We start from the raw sequence: 27,088 nt of genomic DNA, 5'->3' as shown, positions 1-27,088 counted from the left end.
CAAGCCAAGTCAAATTCAAGATTAAATGGGATTTATTGATCCCACCAGGGGAAATAATCTAATAACAATGTAAAGAGGGAAGAGTGGAATACTGAAAAAAATAATATAACTATGGTATAAATAAAGATTAGGAAGCTATTAAAGTACAAATTGGCAAATGGGAGCAAAAAAGAGAAGACTAAAACACACAGTAGCCTGAAATGACACAGCTAGACTGCACGCAAGGCTTAGACCAGTTCACATGAGTTTCTTTGTGCTAATGTAGAATATATGGATTTTGTATGTGTCACTTTATACTACATATATTGTACTATTAAATATATAAAATATGATCTATAGCAAATGTGTATCAGAATTAGAGGCACAAAATTTTCTTTGAATTAAGTGAAGACATTGCAAGTTCCTATAGAAATGCGGTATTGTTATATTAAATGCAAGGTTTTAAGTGTTTCTCATTACAAGGCAAGGTGAAGCTGTCAGCTTCTCAGCTGGCCTCATCAACAAGGCCACAGACCCCCAGTGACCGAGCCTTTCCCACCCCCACCCTCTACTACAAGCATCCACTCAATGTGTTGGATTAACGCACAGCTTTATAAATAGGATTGTTATCCTCTGCACATCTCAAGTTCTCTACACCGTACACTATGTAAATTTGCACCTTCTCAAGCACCTTGCTGCACACTGTAATCATTTCCGTTTTTATTACTTAAAATTCCTTAGATTGGCTGCACATGTTGTTTATTCGGCTTGGAACAGTCACTGCCTATTTACTTGCAACACTTTCTTTTTTAAAAAATCTTTAACCCTCCTTATAAAGTCTGTTTACTGTAAAGCACCAAATCGCCACGTCAGATTCCTTGTACTTAAAAACCAATAAAGAAAAAAATAATACAATGATGCTAATACAGGCTAAGAAACCTTCACCACAATAATATCTTACTGAGTTCCTATAGAAATATATGTTGAATAAATGTATTCTTAGAGTGACACATTTCCATTGTGACTCAAAAAGTAATTATTGTGGAATGTTAGTTGTTTTATAATGAAAAAAATCATCATTTATAACAAACAACAAAATGACAGGCTTCAACGTGATGCGTAAAACTGAATTAAACTGTACTGTTGCGTTCGTCTACTTCATCCAATTAGCCTTATCTCTGTGCCCTCAGACAGTTCGTGATCCCTCCACAGACTGTATATAAAGAGCTCTGTGAGAGTGCGGGAGAGAGAGAGAGAGAGAGAGAGAGAGAGAGAGAGAGAGAGAGAGAGACGGGGGAGGAAGGTGGGAGGGGCTGATGTTGGCGATAGTGCCGAGTTTAGCACTTTGCAACATGATCCACGGAGAGGCCGGGCTCTGCGGCGCTGCATCCTGCCACACCGCACCACATGGAGACCGGATAGAGGCTCGGTGAACGGGGGAAAGAAGGTGGACCCGTCTTCCTCTGTGGGATGCCTATATGAACAGCATCAGCAGCTCCTGACAAAGCAAAGGCAGACAGAGACATGAGGGTGACGGGAAGCGCTGCCGGTGCTGATTGCGTTCTGCGTCAAAGCTCCTTCAGCAGATGATGATGCCCTCTGTGCCTCCGAAAGGACTTTTTGGGTTTGCTGTTTGCTTGTGAACACCCCTCATGCCGCAGGGGTCTGTGTTCTTAACTCGGGGTTGTAAACATCCATCAGGGACAGTCATGGTCACCCCATCTCCAGTAGCTCAGACGCTCTCAGCATCTGCATTGTAAACGGGGGGGAAGTGGGGGTTTTGAAGGAATATGCAGAGATAAACAAAACAAAACCAAACAACAGGTTTTATTTTCATCTCTTGATCAGACACAGCCATAGCCGGATTCTCGGGGTTTTCTTGTTTACCAACATGAACTCGCTGTTTTTCTCCGATACTCCGCCCGGTCCAGTCTGCAACGTCCCCACCGGGTCGGGCGCGGTGACCAGCGCCCTGCGTAACGACCTGGGCTCCAACATCCATGTGCTGAAAACCCTCAACCTGCGATTCCGCTGCTTCCTTGCCAAAGTCCACGAGCTGGAGAGGAGGAACAAACTGCTGGAGGGCCAGCTGCAGCAAGCTCTGCAGAGACCGCAGTACCGACACCTTTACGCCCGGGAAGTCGCCGTGCAGACGGACGGCCCCGAGTCCAGGCTGCCGGGCACCATCTGGAGCTTCACCCACGTCCGGAGGCAAGGAGAGCGCTTCGAGACCCTGCACGCGCCCGGGGTGACGTGGACGCACCCGGACGGAGTTGGGGTCCAGATAGACACCATCACCCCAGAAGTGAGGGCTCTGTACAACGTGCTGGCCAAAGTCAAGCGGGAGAGGGACGAGTACAGGAGGAAGTGAGTAAAGTGTGCACGTTAATGTAAAAGCGGGTGTTTGTGATGTTTATGTTTACTGGCAGCCAGGATACACTCAAGTACAGTAATCATCTGAACAGGAGGGCCTTGAATGGATGTTACTGTGGCGCCCACATTTATTTTTAAACGTTACTATCCAAATAGAAAGTCTGTGGGCCCTGAAAATAATCATCACTGCACTCATACAGCCACACAAAAATAATAAAAAAACACTGGAAAAGTAGTAAATGTCACACAGACACACTTACAGTCTCTGTAGTGATTTCTCATTAAGTCTAGACTGCAGTCACTCTGCTGGAACAAGTTAAAGCTTTGACGTATTCAGACTGAATGGAACAGTTTGTCAGAGAAGAAGTTCTCTTAATGTAGTGCTACATTAAATCTGGGCACATAATCAATATTGCTCTTGAAGATAGACTAATTTTTCTCATGCTAAATGTTTCACATTGGAGCTAGAACAATTAGGCGATTAACCAGGAACTATTTTCAATGAATCCATTTTTTGATCATTTTTTTTCATTTTAATAATGCCCCATTTCCCTCAGGTTTCTATCCTAGTAAATTAAATTTTTGCTGCTCGCGATGTTCTCTGCTTTCTTACATTTTATCGAACAGCATCAGGGCGTGTAAAAAATAATCATTAGATTAATCAGTCTAAAGGCTGTTACTAGTTTATTGCAAGGTGTGATTGGAGAGTTGAAGAAGCTGTTATTTACCATTCAACTTTGTGTATGATGTTTATCTCCCGTGTGGATGTGATTGGCCAATGTCACCAGGTGCTCATCTGACAGCATAGTGGAGAGATGACAGGCGTCACAGCGATAGAGTTACACCTGAGGTAGTATTTTGCATGAAGGGTGTCAGAGTGGAGAGGCGGCTCAGCATTTCTCGTCAGAACAAGGCGTTTATCATGAACTGAACTGAGCTTGTTTCTCTCCCACTTCTGAGGAAATTCCTCTGCATGGCTCAGTCTCCACCAATTGTTGTTCTTTTAGTCACATTAACTGTGTTTCCTTGAGGATTCACTGCAGCGTCCCCGGCTGACCTACGTCACTGTTGACTGGCTTGGCTGGCTACTGGAAGGGAGACATGCCAAGCAACCGCCTGCTTCTGTTCGCCATCATGATTCAAGCAGAGAGGCATTTTAACAGGCCTCCATCTGCTCGGTGAGGTCGCCTATGACGAACGCTGACTTCCCTGTGAGCTCACTGACTCAGTGACACAGAATGTGCGCGTCTCCCACTCTACTGGGAAGCTGGATATCCTGTCCAGTCATCCCCCAGTAGAACCAGCATACCCTTTTTTGTGCATTTCTGCTGTGGAAGATGAACGGCAGCTACTGGGATGGCAGCCAAATTAAAACCTCCTGCAGCTGAAATCTAAAATCCGGATCTCTGTTTGGCATAAATAGGAGCTGTTGACTTTATAAGTCAATGAAACAGCCACTTCAGTTGCTTTTTCAATTAGGAATTTTAGTTAGCAAATATCCAGCTACTTCATTTTACACATTTACTCCTAAAATGTATGTTTTTTATTTGTTTTCCTTTAATGACCGTCCCGAGTGTCTAATGGTATCATTGTATCCTTCTTGCATGTGGAAATGTGAGGAACAACACACATTCCTAGCTTCTTTTTATTGGCCAGTAATCATGGTAATCAATCTCTTTTCCTGCTTCTCTCGTTCCTTGCTGGCTCTGAGCTCAATAATTGCATCACCGCTGAGTTCACTGCCCAGTTGCTTTCTTTCTGTCTCCCAGACTAAATCCTCTTTACTACAGTCACGTTTCAGCCTTCAGTCCCCGAGCTCCATCCCGCCATGCCTTTTCTCTTCTGTGCTCTTTGTGTTCAGCCATTCCTTCACTCCACCCTTCTACAGCCCCTCCACCCCTCTGCTCCTCTGTGTGTCATATGCAGCCTGCTTTGTAAGGCATCCTCATTCCCGACGGAGGCCTCCCCACCCCACCCCGTGCTCGCACACAGCCGCGGTGATTTATTAAAGTGTTACCAGGGTGGACACACACCAGGAGATGGATGTCCAGTTGTCCCGTTTCTGATTGGGTCACTTGCATTCCTACCGTGAGCTGCCCGGTTGTTTACTTTGTGTCATTTCACAGCACGCCTGTTTCTGATCAATACAACATTTTCTGAGCCTGAGGTAAAACAGTGTAATTTGTCACACAGATGCTCAAGAAGTTGCATTTGGAAGTTAGTTCAATATTTGCCACATAATACTGACAGTACAGAAGAGGTTCTCTAACTTGTTGAGCCCCACTTTCTCCTTAAATGTAACCCCAAGTAGCATTAAAGCAAAACAGTACTCTGTTGTAACGGTAGCCGTAACATAAGCAACCATAAACCTGCTTGCAGATGTTATACAATCTGATCAATAGGTTCAGAAAGAGTCAGTATATACTGTTTAGAAAATTCAAGTCCATATGCATCATTCTTCAAAATATGCCGACAGTGAACAGTGCCAGAAAAATAATAGTTTACAAACTTGCTAGAAAAATTAATATAGATTTATCACTACTAAAAAGTAATATTTACATGCTATTTCAAAAATCTAAAATGAGAGTTAAGTAGGGATGGAAGAAGTTTGTTTTTAATTAGATGGATTTGCCATTAATCCATTTCTATAGAAGTTTAATTCTTATCTTAATTTAGCATTTGAAAACATTTTGGGGTTCAGTTAGCTTCATTTACTCTCGTTATTTTATTTAAGCTCTTTTCGGAGAGCTTCAGTGTTATTTTGCAGTTTTGTCATATAGACCAAACACAGGTTCAGACTGACTCATACTGTTTATTTCTGTCCACCTAGTTCCCAAACTCCTTTGCAGATATTAATTGTTCAAAGGTCATTGCTCCAAAAATCTTAACTGACCTTAATAACGTTTCCCAATTAGTTTGTTATTCTGTATTACACAATATTCTTTGGGTACAGAGAACAATAGTGTTCTTTCACTATTACTGTGCATATTTGTGGATCAGGAAAAGCTCCGTAGCTTTGTTTAACCACACTTTTAAACGAATCTATCAGATTGTTCACTTTCATACATTTCTTTTATACATGAAAGGGTCACTGCTAGTCCTTTCTTTCTGCCTCTTACACTCTGTCCAAGGACAGGCTTCATAAATCAGACAACCAGCTCATACAAATGCCCACTTAGTGCCACAGTGTCTGGGCCTTGGGGTTACATACGTCTGATGCTAACAAATGATCGTGCAGATGGAGATAGGTGAGGTCAATGCCAATGCCCTCATTCACACTGTTTTTATTCTACTGTCTTGCTTCGCTGTGAAATGTGTCACTTGGGAGTCAGTGAGGCTCGAACAGTAATTGCCACTAGCATGCTATAGTGCTTAGAAGTGCCGTGAAAACAGAGGCTAACGCTGATGAGCATATTTGACAGCTGATGATATAATGATGTAACTAACAACTGATAGTGTCTATCAGCTGTCTTCATGTGACCAAAAAGGCACATTTGTTTAAAATTTGCCTGTTTTATTTTTTTGTGCAGAGATATTACAGACAGCGGCAGCTTTTATGTAAATTACTGCACAGACAGGTGAATTTGCAATAATATGCTAATAGTTTTCAAAGACAAGCATAGTTCATATTAAATAGCTTGAGATAAGAGCCGGGTACACATTTATTATTGCTGTAGCTTGCATGAATTAGTATCAAATAGAGCTGTGCACTGTGGCTATTGAGGTGATAGAAGAAAGGGATGCACAAAGCAGAATAATTTATGATATTATAACTACTTTTAGGTGCCTACTGCAGTGTTTTAGACATACTTTACTGTAGTCTAAAAGATCACATCAGTGACAAGCTGTGCTCCAGTCAGAGTTTGAAGCAGAGATCGCTGATGGTTGCTTTGGCCACTTCTAATTGGTTGTTTATTCCAGCACAGAGCAGAGGCCAAACAACTGTCCTGCTGGATCCCAGAGTGGGTGATACAGGACGTCTAGTGAACCAGGACAGTCTTTGGGCCTCATGGGCATGTTCTTCCTCCTGCATGAATAATTCAAATGCAGCTGAATTTAGCTGTGTGTGGATCAATGAAATGAGAATTCAGTCAAGACACTTTTCTGAGGCTTTGATCTTGGTTCCTGGGCTTACGAGGGGTGAAAGGCAGAGTTGAGCCTCTCCTTTGAAAGCAGGATTCAGACTTGGCCTGGGAAAGAACTCTAACTAATTACAGGGTGAGGTAAACTGTGACTCCAAAGCTGGGGGCGCTGCATTGTGTTTCAAATATCTTATTTCCCCATAAAGAGCACCGTGCTGCAGTGATGAGCTGTTCAGCCTCTCGCTGTCTGTCTTTGGTGCTGACCTGTGCTGCTTATAATCTAGGCCGTCTATTCAGGAGAGGGATTTTCTCTAAGCCGTCACCTAGCACCGAGGCTCCAACATGCAGCCAACCCTGCACCACATCCTGGCACCCAGGCGCTGCTCTGAACTGGGGCCTCTCGAAGTGGAAGACTTCCTGCTGCTGAGATGCAGCGAGAGAGAAAGAAAGAGAGCTCAGTTCACTAAGACCATTTAGCTCCAGATTAGAGTCTATATTGTTTCTCCCTTACTGCCTCATCCTGGCTGTGTGTTGCACTTCTCTTGAGCTCACAGTGTGCTTTTGTGCAGTGGAAGGCATTCTTCTGTTTCTATGATTATAGGCCATTTTTATATAGCATAGGCGAAGTATTCATTTTATAAGCATCAACCTGGATTGACCCCAGTGGAAACGTTAAAGGGACAAGGCTGCTGATATCATTCCTCAGCACCACAGACCTGAACTGTTGTCCAAAAATACATCAGTAAGCAGGGTGGCATTTTCTATATTAAGATGAACATGAGCACAGAGTTTATTTTTTGTAAATCCCACATTAACTCTAAATATGCAAAGGAGCATCTTCTCAGGATCAACCCATAGTCTGAAGTGTTCTGAGATGATTCAGAGGCAATTTTCTTTAGCAGAAAATTGTTTTACTCACTGATTGTTTATGAAGATTGACAAACCCTTTGTGACATCACCCATAGATTACTTGAAGAGCAGATTTTAAGCTCAGTATGGTGGCAACACCTGAACCCTCCTGCTTCATTTAAAAATGAGCAAAGAGGTAGAACGTGTGAAACTGAGGCAGGCTGTGCAACCATGTCTGGGCCATGGAATGTCCTATCACCTGCCACGTGGCCACACCCTTAATTATGCATACTTTTAAGCCCTGATGGAATTTAAACAGGTGAGGAGTATAAAAATGTACCTCCTGCATCGTTGTCTTGCTTACAGAAATCAGCCATAGAGACCAAAATCTTCTCTGGTACCTGATTTATCTCTGTTGTAAAGTTGTACATTTTAACATGGGGCTCTATGGGGACTGCCTAATATGGCCATTTAGGGAAAAAGAGTTCTTAACACTTGAGCATTGGCTTCATTTTTCAGTGTCATTCAACAGTCTGAGACGGCAACATCACTCCTGATGAACTGCTCACAATTCATCGACATATGCAGCTTGTGATAAAGGATTATAGAAGGTGACGAGCCAAAAATGTCACTGCACTAGAGCGCTAGATGTTTATCAATCTGCAGATGCCACTTCATGCCCTATCTGCTGGAGTTGCAATAGTGTCTTCTAAAAACTACAATGCCGTGCTGGTATAAGAAACAACTGAGCATTTTTGATTTTTCACTGTAAATATATTATTTGTTACCTGTCTTTAAAGGTTTATATCTCCAATGGGGGAGACAGCTACATACAGGTTAGGGACAGTGAGTAATGCCAGACTTATGCATCGGTTTTAGTGGTATTTAATGGGATTCATTTCATATTGAGGGACAAGGATAGTTGTCAAGGATACCACACCATTATTAAAACAAGAAAAGCCAACAACTCCAACAACTGTGGTGGGAAAAAAGATGAGGAATAAAGGAAATATAGTGGGTAGTGTTCCCCCTCTATGCTTTCATGTGCCTTTGTTCTGTCAGTGCTTGTGACTGGAGCTGCTGCTGTGAGGTGCAGATGTGGTAGATTATTCATGGGTATCGATACAGCTGAGAGCAGTGGCGCATTGCCATATTTAAAAGTGCAGGAATGCACCTGTCTTTCCTAAGCACTGACTGCAAGGGGAGACTGTACTGACTGTACTGGAGGTTTACTCAGTGGGTTGTTTTGGAAAAGCTACACCTTGCAGCGAAAGAACAAGACGTACAGATGAGCCCCTAATCATCAGACCTAAGGCTTATTCCTATATAATAATTTAAGAAGTGTTTTTGCCCTACTTTTTCAAACCTGCTCAGTTTGAAAAGCTCCTGCACCTTTTCTAAAGGCCTGGATTTGCTGGCGCAGCATGCAGACTTAATAACCTCTATTTCTAAAGAGCTGTTATACCAGAGGAAATGTTGTTTTGCCCTGCACTTCAAAAAAACAACACACACGATCACATGCACATCTCTGGGCAGTATATAATGTCACACATGTGCCAGATAGGAAGATGGTGTGCGAGAGTCTTGACAGTGGTGTTAAATCTGTCCCAGCGCTCCTACATGCTTGACCTCTGAGCTTTTAAAATCTTAATGTAGAGAAAGATGAATTGCTTTAACCTTCTGAGGCAGCATTTTCATTATAGCTCTTACTGAAGCAAAAATACTTACGTTAAAGGCACTAAGTGTAAATTGAAAGTACTATTGATGGGAGTTGTGGCTAAATGAGAAATATCCTTAAAGTTATGCTTCAGTGTGGTTCGGGTAAGGCAAAGGTTTCTTTACATGAGTTATGTTAAAAATAGCTTCATATTTTCAATCATTACCAGCTGACATATATGGAGCTTGTGGAATCTGTTTATTAGGGTTGTAAATATATATTTGTAATTCAGATCTTTAGCTATGCCGATATATGGGATCTGTTATATGTACATTTTTATCACATATATTGCATTCTCCCTAGATGCTGAATTGGTTAAACTTATCTAAAGCTGTTAACCTCAGAAACTAGATGTTTGTCATTTTCTAAACAGCACGAAATTAAGGAAATTTCTAAAGACATACTTTCTTCTCTCCCACGTATCGAGCATATTGTTCTGCATATATATTAATGTTGCTTAAGATTATTTGAGAATGGCAGCTTTTCCCTGCATAGAGACAGTTACTCCAATAAATTCCATGTAAAAACAATCAGCCCTCCACCTCTCATGTCCTCAGCTTATCCCAACCTTGTTTTTCTATTAGGTTTAAAAAAGTGAGAGTCCTCTTCACGTGTTGTTGTGTTTGACCAAAAGGTATTCAGCTTACAGTCATGGATGATGAAGAAAACCAGCAGCCTAATAGAAAATTAAATGATTATTCTGCAATAAAAGACTAGTGCAGCTGTTACTCAGAGGGTAAAGTGGGTCATCTGTTGATTGTACAGTTGGTGGTTCAATGCCAGGCTGCTTCTGTCCAAATATCGAGATGCTAAACAAAACTGTTGGTCTGTGTGTTGCATGAAAGTTTGCTGGCATTGATGTTGTGTGATTGTAAAGTTCTTTTGATAAATGTGGCATATAAATACCGAAACTGTCTAATGGACCGGATTTGGTCCCAAGGCCATTAGATTCACTTTGTCGCACGTGGTCAAGACACAGGTGTGTGTACCCAGAGCTACAAAAGACAATTGTCTAGTAGTGATGTCTCATAGCTCTATTATGTGTCACATAATCTCACTGTACACACCCTGGCCAGTGAGGATTTGTGCCAGAAGGGAACATCTCCGGAATCTTTTCTTCTTAAATAGGATGTTGCTCCCAGTGCAACTCCACCCAAACATGGCCTGGACTTGCAGGCTGTTGTTTGTGTGCTTGTTCTTCTATGCATTTACAAGAAATCTCATAAATCCCTGGCATTTGTCAAGCAATGCATCCAACTCAAAGCTCCCCTTTTGTAGGATTGTTCAGATAGCAAACTAGCTGTCTTCAGTTAAGTGTTTTTGAAGCTTTGCAGTTTTTGTGCAATTAAACATTCTTGTGTTTGTTAAGTCAATGATGGCACTGTGACAGGGACAAGAACAGTTTAAACTGGTGGGAACATAAAAACTTAATAGTAGAGTAATGTGCTCTTTAGAATGTGGGGAGGGGTCAGTTTGAAGACTGCTGGGAAAACTGATTTTCTGTCACCTGCTCTTCTGTACTACTGCACAGGCATAACACACAGATGAATGAATCCTTGTAATTTTCTTATGAAAGAAACCAACAATATAATCAATGATTTGCATAGAACAAACCGATAAAATAGCTGACAACTTACACAGTGTCACTTTTGAGGTGCATATCAGTAGTTTTGAAGCTCTTGTTGACAGAAACCTTTGCCTTTCTGCCAGTTTTTCCAACAAAAGGCATTTAACTGCCAGTCACTGTAAGTCTAAACAAACTATTAAGTCGGGGTATTTTCACAGTGGGCACACCTTTGCATGTTCCTGCAGTTTGGAGAACAAGCGCCATCATAAACACTTAAGTTCTTTTCAAAGCAATTATCCATTCTTTACAGGGAACTCCAAGGTTATACCTATTAGTTAGAAACGGCTGGTAATTACTCATGAACAACTTTGTGTATGTCTCGTCTCTGCAGGGTTTGGAGCTAATCTGACAGTATCAGCCCTCAGGCCAGAGAAACTGGGGCTAGGATTGGTTTTGGGGGTTATGCAACTAGATAATGCATGTGCACAGTACAAACAATTCAAGCTCACACCTAGGTTGCTGAGAAAAGTCAGTGTGGCAATGTTGTGGGGCCAGGTCAGGCTGGAGGATTAGACATGTTATAACACTGCCCCCTAATTACCTGTCAGTCTATCAACAAGGAGGGAGGATCCACTGGTGTTTAACCAAACCCTCCATTCATTTGGATGCTTTGATCCATGAAAATGAGTTTGTTGTAGCTTCACTTTTGTTCCAAAAAACTTCAGGAACATAATTTGTGTCCAACTTGCAATTTCTTTAAATGGCGCCTTGTTGTGCAGCAGCTTGTCCATCTTGTTCTTCTGCCTGAACTCCCTTCTCAAAGGTTCTTCAGAGTAGAAATTCATTAAAGGTTGTTCCATTGAGCAAGGATTTAGAGTAGCTTATATATAGATTATACAATGTTTTGTCTGCCAGTGAGACATGAAGATATCCTGACACATACATAAAGCTCACAGAAGCTTTTACCCAGTTTGATAGTTCTGTTGAAAGAACTTTAAATGTCAAAAGTCTGGTTTTAGACAAAGAGCATTCATCAAGTTCACAGATGATCCAATCCAGTGCCCTACAACCTCTAATCCTCTATCTTAGTGTTAATTTGTTCAGTGTCTTTCAAACATGTGCTTCATCTCCGTTTTTGACATTTGTTCACCTCTTGATAACACTCATCTAAATGTCATTAAATACTGCATATTACATGTATTCATATAAATAAGATGGTAAAACACTATCCAAAGTCATTATTGCTAAATGCTATCTAATTTTCAATTCATTATTGGATCGTGATATGTTATCATTGTGTAGTAATACTTAACCAGTTAATGTAATTACACAAATACACGGTAATGTGATACTATGGCTTTATGGATAGTATTTAGATGTGAAGGTTTCCTTATTTGCAATATGAAGAGAAAGAAACAAATCTGTTACTAACTATATAAGTGTCAGTTAATAAAACAATGGAAATAATAAAATAATTGAATAATATTTTTTTTAACGAAAATTATACAAAAAAAGGAGTAATGGCTGAAGTGCAGCAGCTTATTTGCATATACATATATCAAATGAAGACGTGTGTCCATACACACCAGACAACTGTGCTTTCAGAAATAATGGATTGAGTCAGTCTCAGTGTCTACTTCCTCTTCATGTAATCCCAGACTGGCCCCATATCCTGCAGGATGACTTGTCCTTCTTGTTGCCAAAGAGAGCTCAGTATGACAGGTAGTAGGGCTGGTTTTGGTTGTATGTTTGAGCTCATTGTGCAGCTGAACATTGGTTATGGGAACGATCGGTCAGACGCCTCCCTAGTGGTGTAATCTAAACATCTAAGGTGCCAAAAACTGAACCATAGTTAAACACATATAATACCAATCAAGATCCAAAACAGGAGTCACACTTTTCCCTATAATATAATATTTTACGCTGTGGAGAGCAGAAACAACAGAAGTATAAAATTATGCAAAAACATACCACAGCAAAACACGAAACATAAATTTATGAGTGCCAGTAGATTACCCCTCAGAAGATGAACAAACTTGAATTATGTATTTCTCTTGAGGCTCCAAGATTTTGATCAAAGCTTGCTGTATTTCCTCCCCTGAAGGAACTATCTCATAAAGGGAGAATGCTCCGCTAGAGATATCTCTAACAATTTTCAAAGTCTTTAGATAAAAGTGAGCTTTGCAGACTGATAAAGGAACTGGAGGGAAAGAGTGGAGCTCTACGATGTGGTCTTCATTGTATTTCTCAGCTGACTTTTTATGGTCACTATAGTTACATTTCACAACCTGTAGACCTGCAGCAAGCTGCTGTTTTGGAAGAGGTACATTTCAAACAGTAGTAACACTCTGCTGTTGTACAATTTAGAGATATGCTTCCAAACGTTTTATAACCCATTATTATCTAACATTTTATAACTGTCAATAAAGACAGTATTCTCAGTGTGCGCAGACAAAATACAGATAAAGACCGACAGATCACAAGATCCTTCCGCTTTCTGGAGGAAAATGTCAAACATTACAGGCCTTATCGGTTCTGTAAAGTGTCTTGAGACAATCTGAATTGTAATTGGCGCTATATGAATAAAACTGAATTGAACTGAATTGAATTATGGTACATGTAAATGAAAATACAATGCAGCTACATACTCATGCACATATCCATAGGTAACTAAAAATGTGCACATATAGTACTATATAAATGTTAATAGCATGAAAGGTAGAAAAATATATGATTAGCTACTTGTTACCTTTATGTAAATAAAATTGGTTTTTGGTTGGTTTGCCATAGAATTTGGTACACACATTCATGGTCACCAGAGGATGGATTTAAAAGACTTGGTTTGTTTGTGCAATAGTTATTAATGGAATATACATCAGCCTAAGCTGTAATCTTTAATTAGTACTGAACATTTTTAGCATGCCGCCATGGTAAACATATGTGCTAAACATTAAGATGCTAGTTTTATCATCGTGAGCGTGTCAGCATACAGACTTTGGCATTTAAGCTTTAAGCTCCATGACAAAAAAGCAAAAGAACTTTAAATATTACTTTGCTTAATACAGTTACCTTGATTAGCTAGCAGGAGCATCTGTCGTTCCCCAAGGGCCAATGACAACGGTGCCTTGAGAAGAGCCTGTGGTCACTTAGCAACGCTGACATCCCTCCTGGTGGTGTCTGTGTCTTGTCTGGGGTTGGAAGGCTATATATAAGACCGGCAGTCCCTGTGAAGCAGAAAGCATCAGTTAGCGAGGATTCTCAGTGTGCACAATTTACATGATGGAATGAGCCAGAAATAAGCCGGCATGCTCACCGGATGCAGGCCAGTGGCGTGGTTTCCATGGCAATAAAATGGTTCGAAATGATGGGGTGATGGAGGACAAGTGTGTGCGCTCGTGTGTGTGGCCGTGTTATGGATATTTATGGCGGTCGAACGGGGAGGTGGAGTCAGTCGGAGCAGAGAAATGAAATAAGCCTCGACCTTGGGGTGTGGGCTGATCAGCAGAGACCCTCGAGCAGCTAGAGGATGGGCTCCTGAGCTGCCTTACCTGCTCATACAACCCATTTCCCAGCTTCATTAGCACGCCACACGTCTCCCTGTGGAGTCTGGAGAGGCTATAGATTACCGAGCATCATGACATTCGATCGATGACCCACTATAGTCATAGTCAAGAAAAACATCTGTTGTTCACTATTTCACATCGCTGTGCTACAGATGCATCTTCCTAGTAAGCTCCTTCCTTAAAGCCAAAATTATTGTAGTAATGTGATAAATAGAAGCACTAACCCTGACCTGTACTCTGGGAAACTGATGGCAAATGCTGCTGCCATGGACAAGACATTATATAGACACCTATAGAGCACCATGGGAGGAATCACGTGTGCTCTGGAGTCTCAGACGTGATTTATCAAAGCTGTCAGTGGCCTCATTTCATACAAGCAGTTCAGCTCAATGGGAGTGTTTGTCCTGCATATAGTCAGATGTATTGATCGCGTCTTCTGTCATCATGCAACACTTCCTGTTTTACTATCGCCTGCTCTCATGAGGATTCATTGTCAGGGTGCCATTAAAATCTCTTGTAATAAGAGTATAATGATATTTAGAATAACATTCTCTATTGCAGAGCATTATTGAAAAAAAGCACAAGATGATTTGTGTCCTTACAACAATTTACAACCAAAAATAAATTCAGGCCCCAACAAGTAAAGTATCATTCAACAAATGGGGTATTAGTAGCTAGCGATAGCATTACTGTGGATGAGGAATTCATATGTAGTCAAGCCAACTCATCTCCTCTAACTGAATTTTTGTTCATTTCTAGTTCGTTAAACTTAAATTATCTTTTTTTTAATATATAACCTGAGCCATTTTGACTTAAAATGAGCAGCTTAATGAACAAACACCTGTGCGTTCATCTACCTCACCACATTTACTTCATACTAAACTGAAGGAGCATATTAGTAGGATGCATTGTAAGATTGTAAAACTGGTTGTTTCCCCTCAGAATAATGAAAACAGTTCTAACCTTGATGAAGGTTAGTTTTGAATTCAAAATTTAAAAGGAAAGCAATTCTGTATGTAGACTGCCCATGTGACTGATCTAACTGAACATATCAAGTTTAATTAACTTGTTTCCTCGAGTTCATTGAATTTAACTGAGCTAGTTTTATACTTAGAAAACTCAAAAGATGACTTTGAACTAATTCCTTAAACTAAATAGTTAATTCACATTTTTAAGCAACCAGACCAACTTACATTTTAAAGTTACACAAACTTAAAGTGATTTACAATGTAGTAATGCTTATTCAGTAGTAATTTATTTGAACTTAAATAGGACCTAGTAATTCTTAATTGCATCAGTGTTTCACCAAAAATTCCTACATACCTTGGTTCTTAAAACATAACATGGATTGATATATAAATTAGAATTATATAGATTTTTTTATAATATTGTATGAACAGCAATGGTAGCCACAAAACATCTTTTAAAATATCATATTACTATTATGATTTTGATACCCGTTGTGGCTTTGCAAGGATTATGAAACATCAAGGGCGAAAGTTTCACTATTTATCATAAGTGTTAGAATTTAGAAACACACAGAGCATTTAAACCAGAGACAGATCAGAACAAAGGAGCACTGCTACATTTTGACAACAACAAATAGTTTGAGGAATAGCAGGGACCTAATCTGCTCTGATAAGTGGGATCTGAGTTGGAGCTTGTATTTTAACGTCTGGTTACTAAGAACTTCCAAAGACTAACACTTTCCAGCACATCGTATAGTTTAAACAGGGTGTTGTGACTCAGAACTTTATTTGCAATGAGCAACAGAGGCTTTGTGGTGTGATACGCAACCACACCTCAAAGTTTTCCCCATGTTCCTTCTGCTATTTACCTTCTGTTGCATAAGAGTATAGTGGTCACAATAAGAAATTTGGAATTTGAACATCAGATTATCATTAAAATAGTAATCACTCCATAGTCACCTTCAGTTATGTTGGTTCTGGCAAAGATAAATCTATTTTCAGCATTAAATCATTCCGAGTGCCATAAAACTATCACTGAGAGCGCTATCATTGAAAAGAATCAAGCACGAGAACATTAATACATCAAACTTGGATGCTTGCATGCATTGTTCAGATCAGTCTTTGTCCTCTGGCGTAGTAATGGGAAAACAGTGAGGCAGCTTGCGTGCAAACGTAACTCCCAGACACACCACACAAGGCAGGGAGTGTTAGTTGGCAAGTGGTGCAGGAATGCTATTGTTCAACAGACCATAAAATGCATGAGAAAATGTCTGTTTGATATGAGACACTTCATTTTTCTTTTCCATTGCTGCCCGGCAGAATTCCTCTCAAACTACGAGTTTGCATGAATCACAGAATAAGAAGTATTTTTTTCTTTATTTACTCCACTGCAACTATTATTCAACACTGTTTTTTTTTTTTAATGCTGGTTATTATTAGATTGGATTTGACAAAATCTTACCAAACTTAACTAAAAATTGCGCAATTACTCCCAAACACACACGAATCATTCAGTGTAATTTAGATATCATTATAGGTTTTTTTTTTGTAGTCATTACATTTTTGATTTTCCTCCCAAAAATGAAAAGGAAACCAGACTATTTATTGCTGCAATTCCAGAATTAACACATCTGTAACAGCACAGTTTTTAATTTATTAGAGAGAGATTCAGAGGAAATGTTTGGCAGTAAACACGTCTGTGAGCTGACACAGGCTCCAAGCCTCCTGCTGTCTTTGTCCTTGTAAGGAGACTCCCAGTGTGTTTCATTTTGACTCAGTCACACCAAAGGTACAGAAAAACCAGAACCCTCAGTTATGACAGAGAGGCCAGACAGAATGCCGTTGCTATGCTGTAGTGTCGGCTTTGTTTGGATAAGACATTTTTATCTGGATGCTTGAAATTTGCTGGTGGCTTTCCATTGGACTTTTATGGATTGCTTATTTGCAACTGCTCCAAATAATGTGGAAGTAGATGCTGCTTCAATGACTCCATTATCTTTGATAGATGACATAAATAGCCTTGACATATTGTTGACAGAGAGAGGCTTTCTCACTGTCAGCAGGTCGATTTAATCATGTTGTCCAGTTATCACCTACAGTCTGAAAGAAAAGCTCGCCATGGACACCATGGACAGGAAGTGGCAGCACAAGTGATGCAGATGCTGTGACGAACGAATTTGTGTCTGCAGAGGATGAGATGCAGTCGTGAACTCCAGTGACCTTAGCCAGAGTCCTGCAGCAGAGTGTTGTGGACACAGTAAAGCACCACTGCCAGCATTTTTAGAACCAAGGCTTCAATCACAAAGCAAGCTGGCACGCCCTGCCAAGGAATACTTCTCTCTAATTAGACAGTCTACATTCAGTAGGTCCTGAATGGAAACAAGGCTTAGTTTTGTTGGGAAAGTGAATGTCTTGTGATGCATGTTGTGACTTCAGGCTGTGTTTGTGTTTCTCCATGGTAAAGGCTACGGATAAGTGAATGTCCTAGAAGTCAGTCGTGGTCATCACATGTCAGCTTTCAGCCTTCCAGTAAACATATATGGTCAGGCATGCAATACTTACACCAGCTGACACAAATCTTCCGACTGGCTCATCCAGTTGCTCTCTCACACTCATACAGAAAACCCCCTTCCTGTTTTTATCCTCCTCTGTCACCCTCCACGTGGCCCACAGAGGCTCATCCTTACATGGGTGTCTGACACTGTGCGGTTACTTCATATTGCTGAATGACTTTCTTGTCCATTCCGAACTTCAAACTGTCTTTTGGGAAGCAACTATGACTCAGCAAGGCTGCTGTCTCATATCGCAGGGCACAAGACGAGTGTGTTTTAGGGACGTGCTGAACTGACTGATGCAGTAGCCTCAACACTCTGTGCTTTGTGTGTGATGCATACTGCAGGGCAATCAAATAGGCTCCTAATTTTGTTTATACATAGCTACCATGGTGGCACAGATGAGCGATATGATGTGAGGGAAAGAGAGAGGGAAAGAAGAACTGTATTGCTGCTTATAGCTTTCAGCCAGTCAGAGGATCTGGCACTTTATTTTTAGCAACTCTGGTGGCGTGACTCCATGGATGAGAATGTCATTTGGTGGCTCGGCTGGTTCACTACTTGTGGATTGATTACCATGAAATACTGTATAGACAGAAATGGTCTGTAGGGGAGGATTCCTTTGGCCATGATGTTGACATTTGTGGATTTGAGCTGCAACTGTTGGATGGAATGACATTAAATTTGGTACAAATATATGCCCACCTCAAGTGAATTGTACCAACTTCCTAATTCCTCATATTTTTATCCAGTAATCACTTTGGTTTATGACTAAATACCTAACCCTAAAACAAAGGGCATAAAACTGTCTCACTTAGCCCTAATTAGCAAATGTTAGCATGCTGACATGCTAAATTTAGATGCTAAACATTGTACTTGCAACCTGCCATAATAATGGTAATAATATTAATCTTTAGTCACACGGTGCTTACCAGAAACAAAGTGATTATAAAGACTAGATAACATCAATAAAACTATGTAAAACATATACAATGATCACAAAAAATTCAGTCTGGCACCATTGAATTGCTCCACCAATGCTGTATGTTTTGTTTTCTTTTTTGTGTTATTTTCACCTCTGCAAAGCCAGTTTTCTGTTTGCATATCATTGCAACATCTATTTGTCACACATCTATTCAGTATGAACTGAATAGGTGTGTGACAAATAGATACTCTTAAAGTTTAACAAAAGCAGCCTTAGAACATAAAAATAGAGATTACAAAACAAAGATCACAAAAAAAATCAGGTCATAAAACAAAGCGGAATCACAAAAGGGATCATAAAACACAGTTGTATATCATCCATTCATAAAGGCCCTTTGATAAAAGAATGTTTTAAAAGATGTTGCCTGTCTGACCTCAATCGACAGAATGTTCCACAATCTGAATGCTCTTATGTCAAAGGCTTCGTCACCCTTGTTCACAAGCCAGCCATTTACCAATCTTCGAGAGCAACTCTGAACGTAAGGGGTTTAACGGTTCTTGATGTAGTTTCGAGCAAGGTCAATTAAAAGTGCTAAATAGAAACTGAAACTCTGTGTAAATTGGCAAGTACCAGTTATGATGCTGGTATCAGCCTTCTGAACAAATAGGAGTTGGCGAAGAGAGATCTGATTGACAATATATAAAGTAGATTGCAGAAATGTACTTTAATTGCAGGCATGGAAAAATAAATACACGTATAATCTTATGCAAATCACTGTCAGATGGGAAGGATGTAGTTTTGGTGATTTTCTTCAAATGAAAGAAGCATGACTGAACAACACTGCTCTCTTAAACATCAAGAGACAGATCAATGTCAAGAATAACTCCAAGATGCTTGATATTATAATCAGGGGGGAAGCTTTCTGTGAAATATGTTAGTAGAGGGGTTGGGACCAATGACTGGAACATCTGGCTTGTCGTTATTAGATTGTAGAACGTTTAGGACTGTCAACATATTACATCATTAAGGCGCGTGTCCAGGCTGCTAAGGTTGCCAGTTTTAAAAGGGGCAGATAACTGTGTGCCATCTTCATAACGGTTGTGGGAAATACTATGTTTCTGTATGATCTGGCTTTAAAGAGAGGCATGTATATTGAAAGGAACAGTGGACTGAGGATAGAGCCTTGAGGAACACCACAGTTACATTTGGTACTAGAGGAACATCCCTTTGCTATGGAAACTGTTTGAGAGGTAGGAGCATAACGGAAGTGCCCTTTAACAAGGGTTTCTAGATGGTGAAGGAGACATCTTAATGTTAGCACTGTCACTGTGAACTGATATTAGTGTTTAGCTTAAAGTATTACTGTAATAAGTGCAGTCTCGCAGGGACACTAGCGTGGGTGTAGACCTTTTCTATATTGCTTGTAATTTGACTAAACCAATAATGTAAACTGCTTGTTTCAGTATGATTTATCTGCCCAACTAAACATGATGAATAATTCAGTGTACTTTATCTCAAAAAAATATTTGGATTTCACTGATGGCTTTGCTCAAGTTTTGGTAGCTTTAATCTCTGCATTTAATTTCCATCAAAAGTATCATTAGAAGCTTTCATTTCCTTTGAACTGTTAGCAAGTGAGAAACAGATTTCTGACTCCTGAGGCTTCATGAGGATTGAAGCATGCTCGCATGAAGGAATTCAGGCTGCAGCGGAGATACCCCACCCTGCAGTCACTCAAAGGTTCAAAGACTATTCATGAGCAATGTGCGTTGTGTTTGCAGGATGAAACTCCATTCTTTTTTGGAGTTTTTATTGAGGCAGTGGGATTGTAAAGATGCCCATACAAAAGAGGAAGGAGACAAAAGATCGAAAATGTAAGGGGGGAATGGGTGTGATCCCACACTGTCAAGGGCGTTTTGTAATCAGAGATGAGAGTATTATCCCCACAAAAGTACCATTACCCTGTCTGGTGGGCCTCAGGGGACCAAGCCCAGCAGTAACTGACCCACCTCTGTGTTCTGTGTTGCAGATGGGAGGAGGAGTTGTCCAAACGTCAGCAGCTGGAGTCCACGGTGGAATCCCTGCAGCAGGTTGGGAAACATAAACAATAAAATATGTTCATGAACAGCTATTTGACATCATGCCAAGGACCATTTACTAGCAACATGCAGATAAAGCAGCTCAAATATAATGTGAGGGGAAGTGCGTGTACACATACATTTTTATAACAGCGATTTCATCACATGCAGAAACATATCGCTCAATTCTTTGTGATGTTTTACGCTGTGAGGACTCATAAGAGCTGGACTAGAAGCAGCTACAGTCAGGAGGATGTATTTCAGAATAGAAAAACCATATTACAAACCCATCAAGAGGAGTCTGTTGGCCTAGATATAGATATGAACATCAAGTATCACCAGCAGTCTGCCATTATGTTTCTGCTCAGAGCAGGAAATAGATGTAGAGGAGAGGATCAATTTAAAATGTCACACCTTAAAGCTGTATCACAACCACAACACGTACACCGTCAGAGCTGCTGTTAGTAGCTCATCTACTTGGCATCCTTTCTCTTTTTTTGCTTTTGCGCACATCGATCAGTGACAGCATGCGTGTTTGTCTTAGATTCTGGGTCAGCAAAACCCCAGATAGAGAGGTGGAGTGCCATCCCCCTGAGGGCTTTAACCTTTTAGAGCACAGGGCAGATGTCGCTGTGTGTAGAAGAGGCGGAAATCTGCTCAGAGATAGTAAATTCAGTGCAAACAGCCATTTATTGTTCAAGGCCCAGAGCCAGAGGACTGTTACCATGTGCTGATTTAATATAGAAGGAAGACTGACACTGTTGTGGGACAGATTTAACAGTCACTAAAAAGTTGGTTCTCGTTTTAGCTTTTGGAATATTTGACCTCTGACTACTCTGTACATGTTTACTAGCTAAGTAAGGTGGTCATCTATTTCACTGGAAATTATAGCAATAGAGTCTTACAAGCCCTGAAGAAAAGACAAATTGAGCCGTGAATGTGATGCAAAAATCAATCAGGTCAAACAAAGGAGACATAACACATTAATCAGGGAGTTTTAGAGGTGCTTGTAGGTAGTTTTGTGTTACTTTTGGACAGACTAGCTGTTTCCCACTGTTTCCAGTCTTTATGTTAAGCTAAGCTAACCAGCTGCTGGCTGTAGTTTCATCTTTAAAAAATAGGAGAGTAATATCTACTATAACTCTTCACAATAAAGTGAATAAATTGATTTAAGTTTGTGCTTCCAGCAGAGACTAATCTTTGCATCATGTAAATATTAAAAGGACAGTAAACAGTGGCCTCTGGACAATAAACATCAACCAATATCATAATGCAAAATAACTTTACAGCATAAAAGTTTTAGTTGCTTAGATGGGCCTTATCAGGGTGCAACCAACCAAAATGTGTGTTTTAAGTGGTTGCTGAGTCCTGTTACACAAATTGATTTCATAAACTTTGGTAAGCCGAGATCGTTGTGGTTGAACACTGTCCTCGAACTCCTGCAAAGTGTCTGGTTTCATTTCCTTCGCTATGATGTCCACTCAGAGCGCCAGGGACTCATCAGAGGTCCAGGATGAGCTGAGCGAGAAGGTGGACAGACTGAAGGCTGAACTCGTCGTCTTCAAGAGTCTGATGAGTGATGTAAGTGTTTGTTCAGCACTCGGCTGATGTCACCACCAATTCTTCAAGTCTGACAAACTTTGCTTTCCTACAAAAACTGCTGTGTTTACTCCCATCCTTAAAGCAGTCATGCTAAGCCTTCCAACATTGTAGTTCTCAGCCTTGTACAATTATTTTTTTCCACACACACCGAATGCTGTCATTCACAGGGCTCTATATAATAACACTAAACACACACCCTGCCCTCCTTCCTTCCTTCCTTATTTGCGTACACAAAAACTATATAATGCCGTAAAGCCTCCAAGACAAGCATCCATTGAAAATAGCTCAAACAGCAGCTGTAGATCAGCAGCTCTTCCTGGTCTGTATTGTTCCCTGGCAGCTCTGCTCGGCTGTGATATACAGCTGTAATATACTGCAGTTTCCCCAGTCACAGCTGGTGCTTGCTCGGGGATGAATATAGTCAGATGCTGTTTTTGTTTTTGAAAACTGCAATTGTTTATTCTGCTTATCTTCATTTTAGCATCAGCACATTGTCAATTTTTCATGTTATTTTCTGTGCTTTACTTCATCCCTGATGTTTAAATCCAGAGACGGGTAAGTTAAGTAGAGGATATTCTTAGGAGGTAGACGTAGTGGGTAGACATCCTGTATTTTGTGGCTCTGTGGATGTGGTGAAAGTCCTCGTTCTTCAGTAACAGCTTCCACTGTGTCATATTTGCATGCTCTGTATCAGCCTCTGCAAGCCTTATCAGAAGTGAATATTTTTGCATATTTATATATTATATTGACAAGGATGCCAAAGTACAGTTTTAGAACTTTACATGTTATGAAGCTTCAACAGCATTCTGGCCAAAATAAGCTGTAATAGCAGTGAATTACAGACTTAAAACAGACTCAGAATGAAACAGAAACAGGATTGGGATATTAATAATAAAACAGCCATATTATTATAAGGAATTTAGATCACAGATTAGAATTTATGTAGAATGGCACCCTAAAGGGTTACTCAAGAATTTTATTACTGCATCTCAATCAAGTTGGAGAACTCCCAAGATAGACTTTTTAACAAATTTGAAGTCTCCTGGTTATTTTTTTTCCCGCCACCAGTGCATCTAAAGACGTTATACAACTATCTGAGTAGTACACAATGTGATCAACCTTTATGTATAAAATCAGCAGAACATCCCTCTAAAAAAAAAAAAAAAAAAAAAACCTGTCTCAACCCTCCAAAAAAACAACAGACGTGAAAATGAAACTTTACCACTCAGGTGTTAAATACGGCATCATCATGTAGTTCAGGTCAAATTCGCTGTTAAATGATTTAATGATTTAACCAACACCGGCTAATAAAACAGTCAGCTGATGGTGTGAACCCAAGTTGTCCGCCTGTCACAGTGACTCATGGTGTACGTTTTCACAGTGTGGAAAGATATTTGGATCACACGTGTCATCTAAAATTGCTCTCCATCCCCGTGCAGCAAATGTCTGACCTGGACTCTAAGATTCAGGAGAAAGCCAGGCGGGTGGACATGGACATCTGCAGGCGGATCGACATCACGGCCAAACTGTGTGACGTGGCTCAGCAACGCAACTCAGAGGACATGTCAAAGATGTTCAACGTCAGTCCTGTCAGGTCGCTCCCAGAGAAGGCAAGTATCCATCCGTGGTGGAACTCTCACTTCCCCTGTTTCTAAGATGAGCTGACAGTTAATGCGGCAAAAAAATGAATTGTTTTGTGAAGGAAACACTCAGCACAAGTGAAATCAGAGCTGCCAGTCGCTCGCTGTGTGGTGACTTTGTTCTTTGCGTTACCAGCTAATCGTGCACTCAGTGACCCCTGTGAAGGTGCAGGCGTTCGTGCCTGCATGTTCGTAAATACACTCACAAACATATAAACATAGACATGCACAACACACAGTAGTGAATCTTACATATGCATGTGCGCACACACACACACACCCAGAGAAAAGTGAAATGCTGATGTGGCAACCCCTCACTGCAAACAAGGTTATCACATTGCGCCGACATTGCTGGCTGAAGCCCAAGTAAAAATCCTCTGTGAATCAAGCTGGTGGCTTCTCTTATGTCATATGTCATTATATGTTTCTGCTTTCAATGGAATCTGCTATTTTACACTATTTGCAGGCAAATAACTATTGATTTGTTAATCAGTTTATGAAGCAGCTATGTAGGAGGTTGTCAAAGTTGGATTTGTTTACATGTATATAGGATGCACATCCACACAGGAACACGGTTTTATCTATTCTGCCTGTTGTTTTTAGTTTCTAAGTGCAACTGAGCTACTTAAGTTATGTTTTGCCACAGGGTTCATTAAGATCTTCTGTAAGTGTGTGTTTATGCCTTGGTTTGTGTTTTTCAGGGTGCCATGGCCTGCTGCAGGAGAAAAGAGCGCAAAGTCGTGTCTGATGAGGAGACATCAGAGATGGATGCCGAACCCAGCCCTACAGAAGAAGAGGTCCCTGGGTCGCTCAACATCACAGACGAGATGAAACGCATGCTAAACCAGCTGTAAGTGACGCCATCCGCACGAATAACGCAGAAACACCAGGATTAAGTCTTTGCCGTTTTGAATGAAACTGAATGTGCTCTGCAGTTCCACCATTACAGTTGTTTCCTGATGCTCTGTTGTGTGTATGTTCTGTCATCTCCCTCTGGTGTTTATGCGAAGTGTTGCAGCTAACAGACAGCATGCTCATTCAGCAAAACTCACCAGATATGCGGGCCTGCTTTTTTTTCCACAAGCCTATTTACATATCGCCTGGAATCTTATGAGAAACATAATCGTCTGTGGCTGCGTCCTTAACTGCACTTGTTTTCCCTAAAATCCCTCCCATTGATCTTTTCCTTTTCTTTATAATCACACCTTTCTCTTTGCATGTGACCTTTGCTGAATCTGGTGGCTGTTATACTTGTCCTTGCTCTCCTTCCCCCTCTCTTTCTCTCTTGTCCTTTCCGTTCTCTGTCCTTGTCCCACACAGACATTGCTCAGATAACTCCTTTGTTGCCAGGCGCGAGACGTTTGAAATCGACGACGACTGCGACAGTCTGACATGGGAGGAGAACGAGGAGACTCTGCTGCTGTGGGAGGACTTCACAAACTACAACTTGCCGTGCGCCATCACTGCGACTCCCTGCACAACCGCCTGCCCCTGTGACAGCACAGTGGAAGCTGCTGATCCAGTGAGTCCTGTCTGCAGGAAGATGCTTTGACAGTATACGTCTTTTGTATAAGTCAGTGTGGATCATTGCTGTGGGTGCTGTGTAAGACGTTTACTCATGCATGATGAATGAGACCTCTGTCTGTGCTCTCTAAGGACTCCCAGGATGGAAGTCTTGGCAGCCTCATCGATGAAACAGAGTCACTATTTAAGACCAGAGAGCAGGAGTACCAGGAGACCATCGGCCAGATCGAGGTAGACACATCTGTGCTCTTGTGTATGAAAGAAGATAACCTGCCAGCACACAGCAAGATTAAAGCATGCATTACCACAACATGAGTCCAGGAAATATTACATCTTGGGATTTTTTTAGCCATGCAAGTGGCACCATTGTCGTCTACGTTGAAATAGATCGTCAGGCAATTTTCTACAGACATTTATGGTGCAAGAAAGATGACTCATCCAGACTTTCGTTATCCCCTGACTTCCTGTCGCATCACCACAAGCTCTTTTCCTGTGAAATTGTTCACATCTACTAAATTTGACACAGATGTTCGTGGTTCCCAGAGGATCAATCCTAAGGATTCTTGCCCACATATTCATGTGAACCAACTGTAATAACTTTTCTCACAGCAGCATCATCAGTACAAAATTTGGTTTCATCCAACACCGGCTTTATTTTGTTTTGTATTGCTCATTAGCAAGTGTTAGCATGCAAATATGCTAATTATACTTGCCAACCATTTAGCCAAGTACAAATTCACAGATAAATTCTTACCATCTTCACTCTGTTTAATCCTTTTTTGTTCTTTCAGATGGAATTGGCCACAGCAAAGAGCGACATGAACCGACACCTGCACGAGTACATGGAGATGTGCAGCATGAAAAGAGGCCTCGACGTGCAGATGGAAACCTGTCGACGGATGATAAAAGGTGGCAGGAACTCTCCTTCTTTCAGCTCTGTGGCAAGCAGTGACTCAGGGAACACAGACGAGATACAGGACGAGATTTTGGACAAGGACCCAGAAGCTGAAGTCCCTGTTAGTTGATGGCTGCATGGCCGGGCCCTGTCCCATCTCCGCCTGTCTACATCTGGTCATCACAGGGTTTAAAACCCTACCGCAGAGGTGGACTAATTTAAATCTGGGCCTGTTTGTCCTATCAAAGTTCTGATGGTCGTGCTCACTGACCAAGACCTAGAACTGGTGCTTTTATACTGTTTCTGTTGTTTAGAAAATGGTGTCGGGGGGATCTTTGCTTCAAAAAGAGAAAAGAGTGCATAAAGAAACCAAGCTGTGCTCTCTTCCTCACTGGATCCTTGTCCAGAGCTTCACATAATTTTGTTTTTTTTTGGGGGGGGGGGGGGGGGGGGGGGGGGGCAAAAAATATTTTAAATGGGATAAGAAGTGTTTTTTTACCCTATTAAGATCCTTTATTTCTAAAGGAATTGAATACAGTACATATTGTGCTCCTTGTTTGGTGAACCACAAATACATTATTCACCAAAAAGAAACCATACCCATCTTTTAAATTTTTTATATTTATTTTAGATTGCAAGGGTTGGTTCCTTGTGATTGGAATATGGTCCTGTTTTTGCTTTGTTTGAGTCCAGGTGAGGTATTTGCAATCTGAATTAAACTGTAGGGGGATTAAGTGTCTTCTGCCTAGGAGACAAAAACAAGTGGAGACAAAT

At 40.9% G+C, this 27,088-nt stretch overlaps 1 protein-coding gene across 2 annotated transcripts; it reads left to right on the top strand.

The window, feature by feature from the left end:
* Positions 1 to 1,306: 1,306 nt before the first annotated feature.
* Positions 1,307 to 26,746, top strand: iffo2b (intermediate filament family orphan 2b). Of its 2 annotated transcripts, none has more exons than XM_023264226.3 (8): positions 1,307 to 2,346; positions 20,605 to 20,665; positions 22,139 to 22,234; positions 23,695 to 23,865; positions 24,597 to 24,745; positions 25,216 to 25,417; positions 25,552 to 25,650; positions 26,211 to 26,746. In XM_023264226.3, exons 1-8 carry the CDS (start codon positions 1,871 to 1,873, stop codon positions 26,442 to 26,444), a joined length of 1,488 nt encoding a protein of 495 aa, XP_023119994.1. In that variant the 5' UTR covers positions 1,307 to 1,870; the 3' UTR covers positions 26,445 to 26,746. The 2 variants fall into 2 exon arrangements, with proteins under 2 accessions (XP_023119994.1, XP_023119995.1); XM_023264227.3 differs by having other exon boundaries at positions 1,312 to 2,346; positions 25,246 to 25,417.
* Positions 26,747 to 27,088: the final 342 nt, after the last annotated feature.

The sequence above is a fragment of the Amphiprion ocellaris genome, chromosome 5 (genome assembly GCF_022539595.1).
Source record: "Amphiprion ocellaris isolate individual 3 ecotype Okinawa chromosome 5, ASM2253959v1, whole genome shotgun sequence".
NCBI lineage: Eukaryota > Metazoa > Chordata > Actinopteri > Pomacentridae > Amphiprion > Amphiprion ocellaris.
The sequence above is the reverse complement of the archived record's forward strand: the minus strand, read 5'-3'. Positions and strand labels throughout refer to the sequence as shown.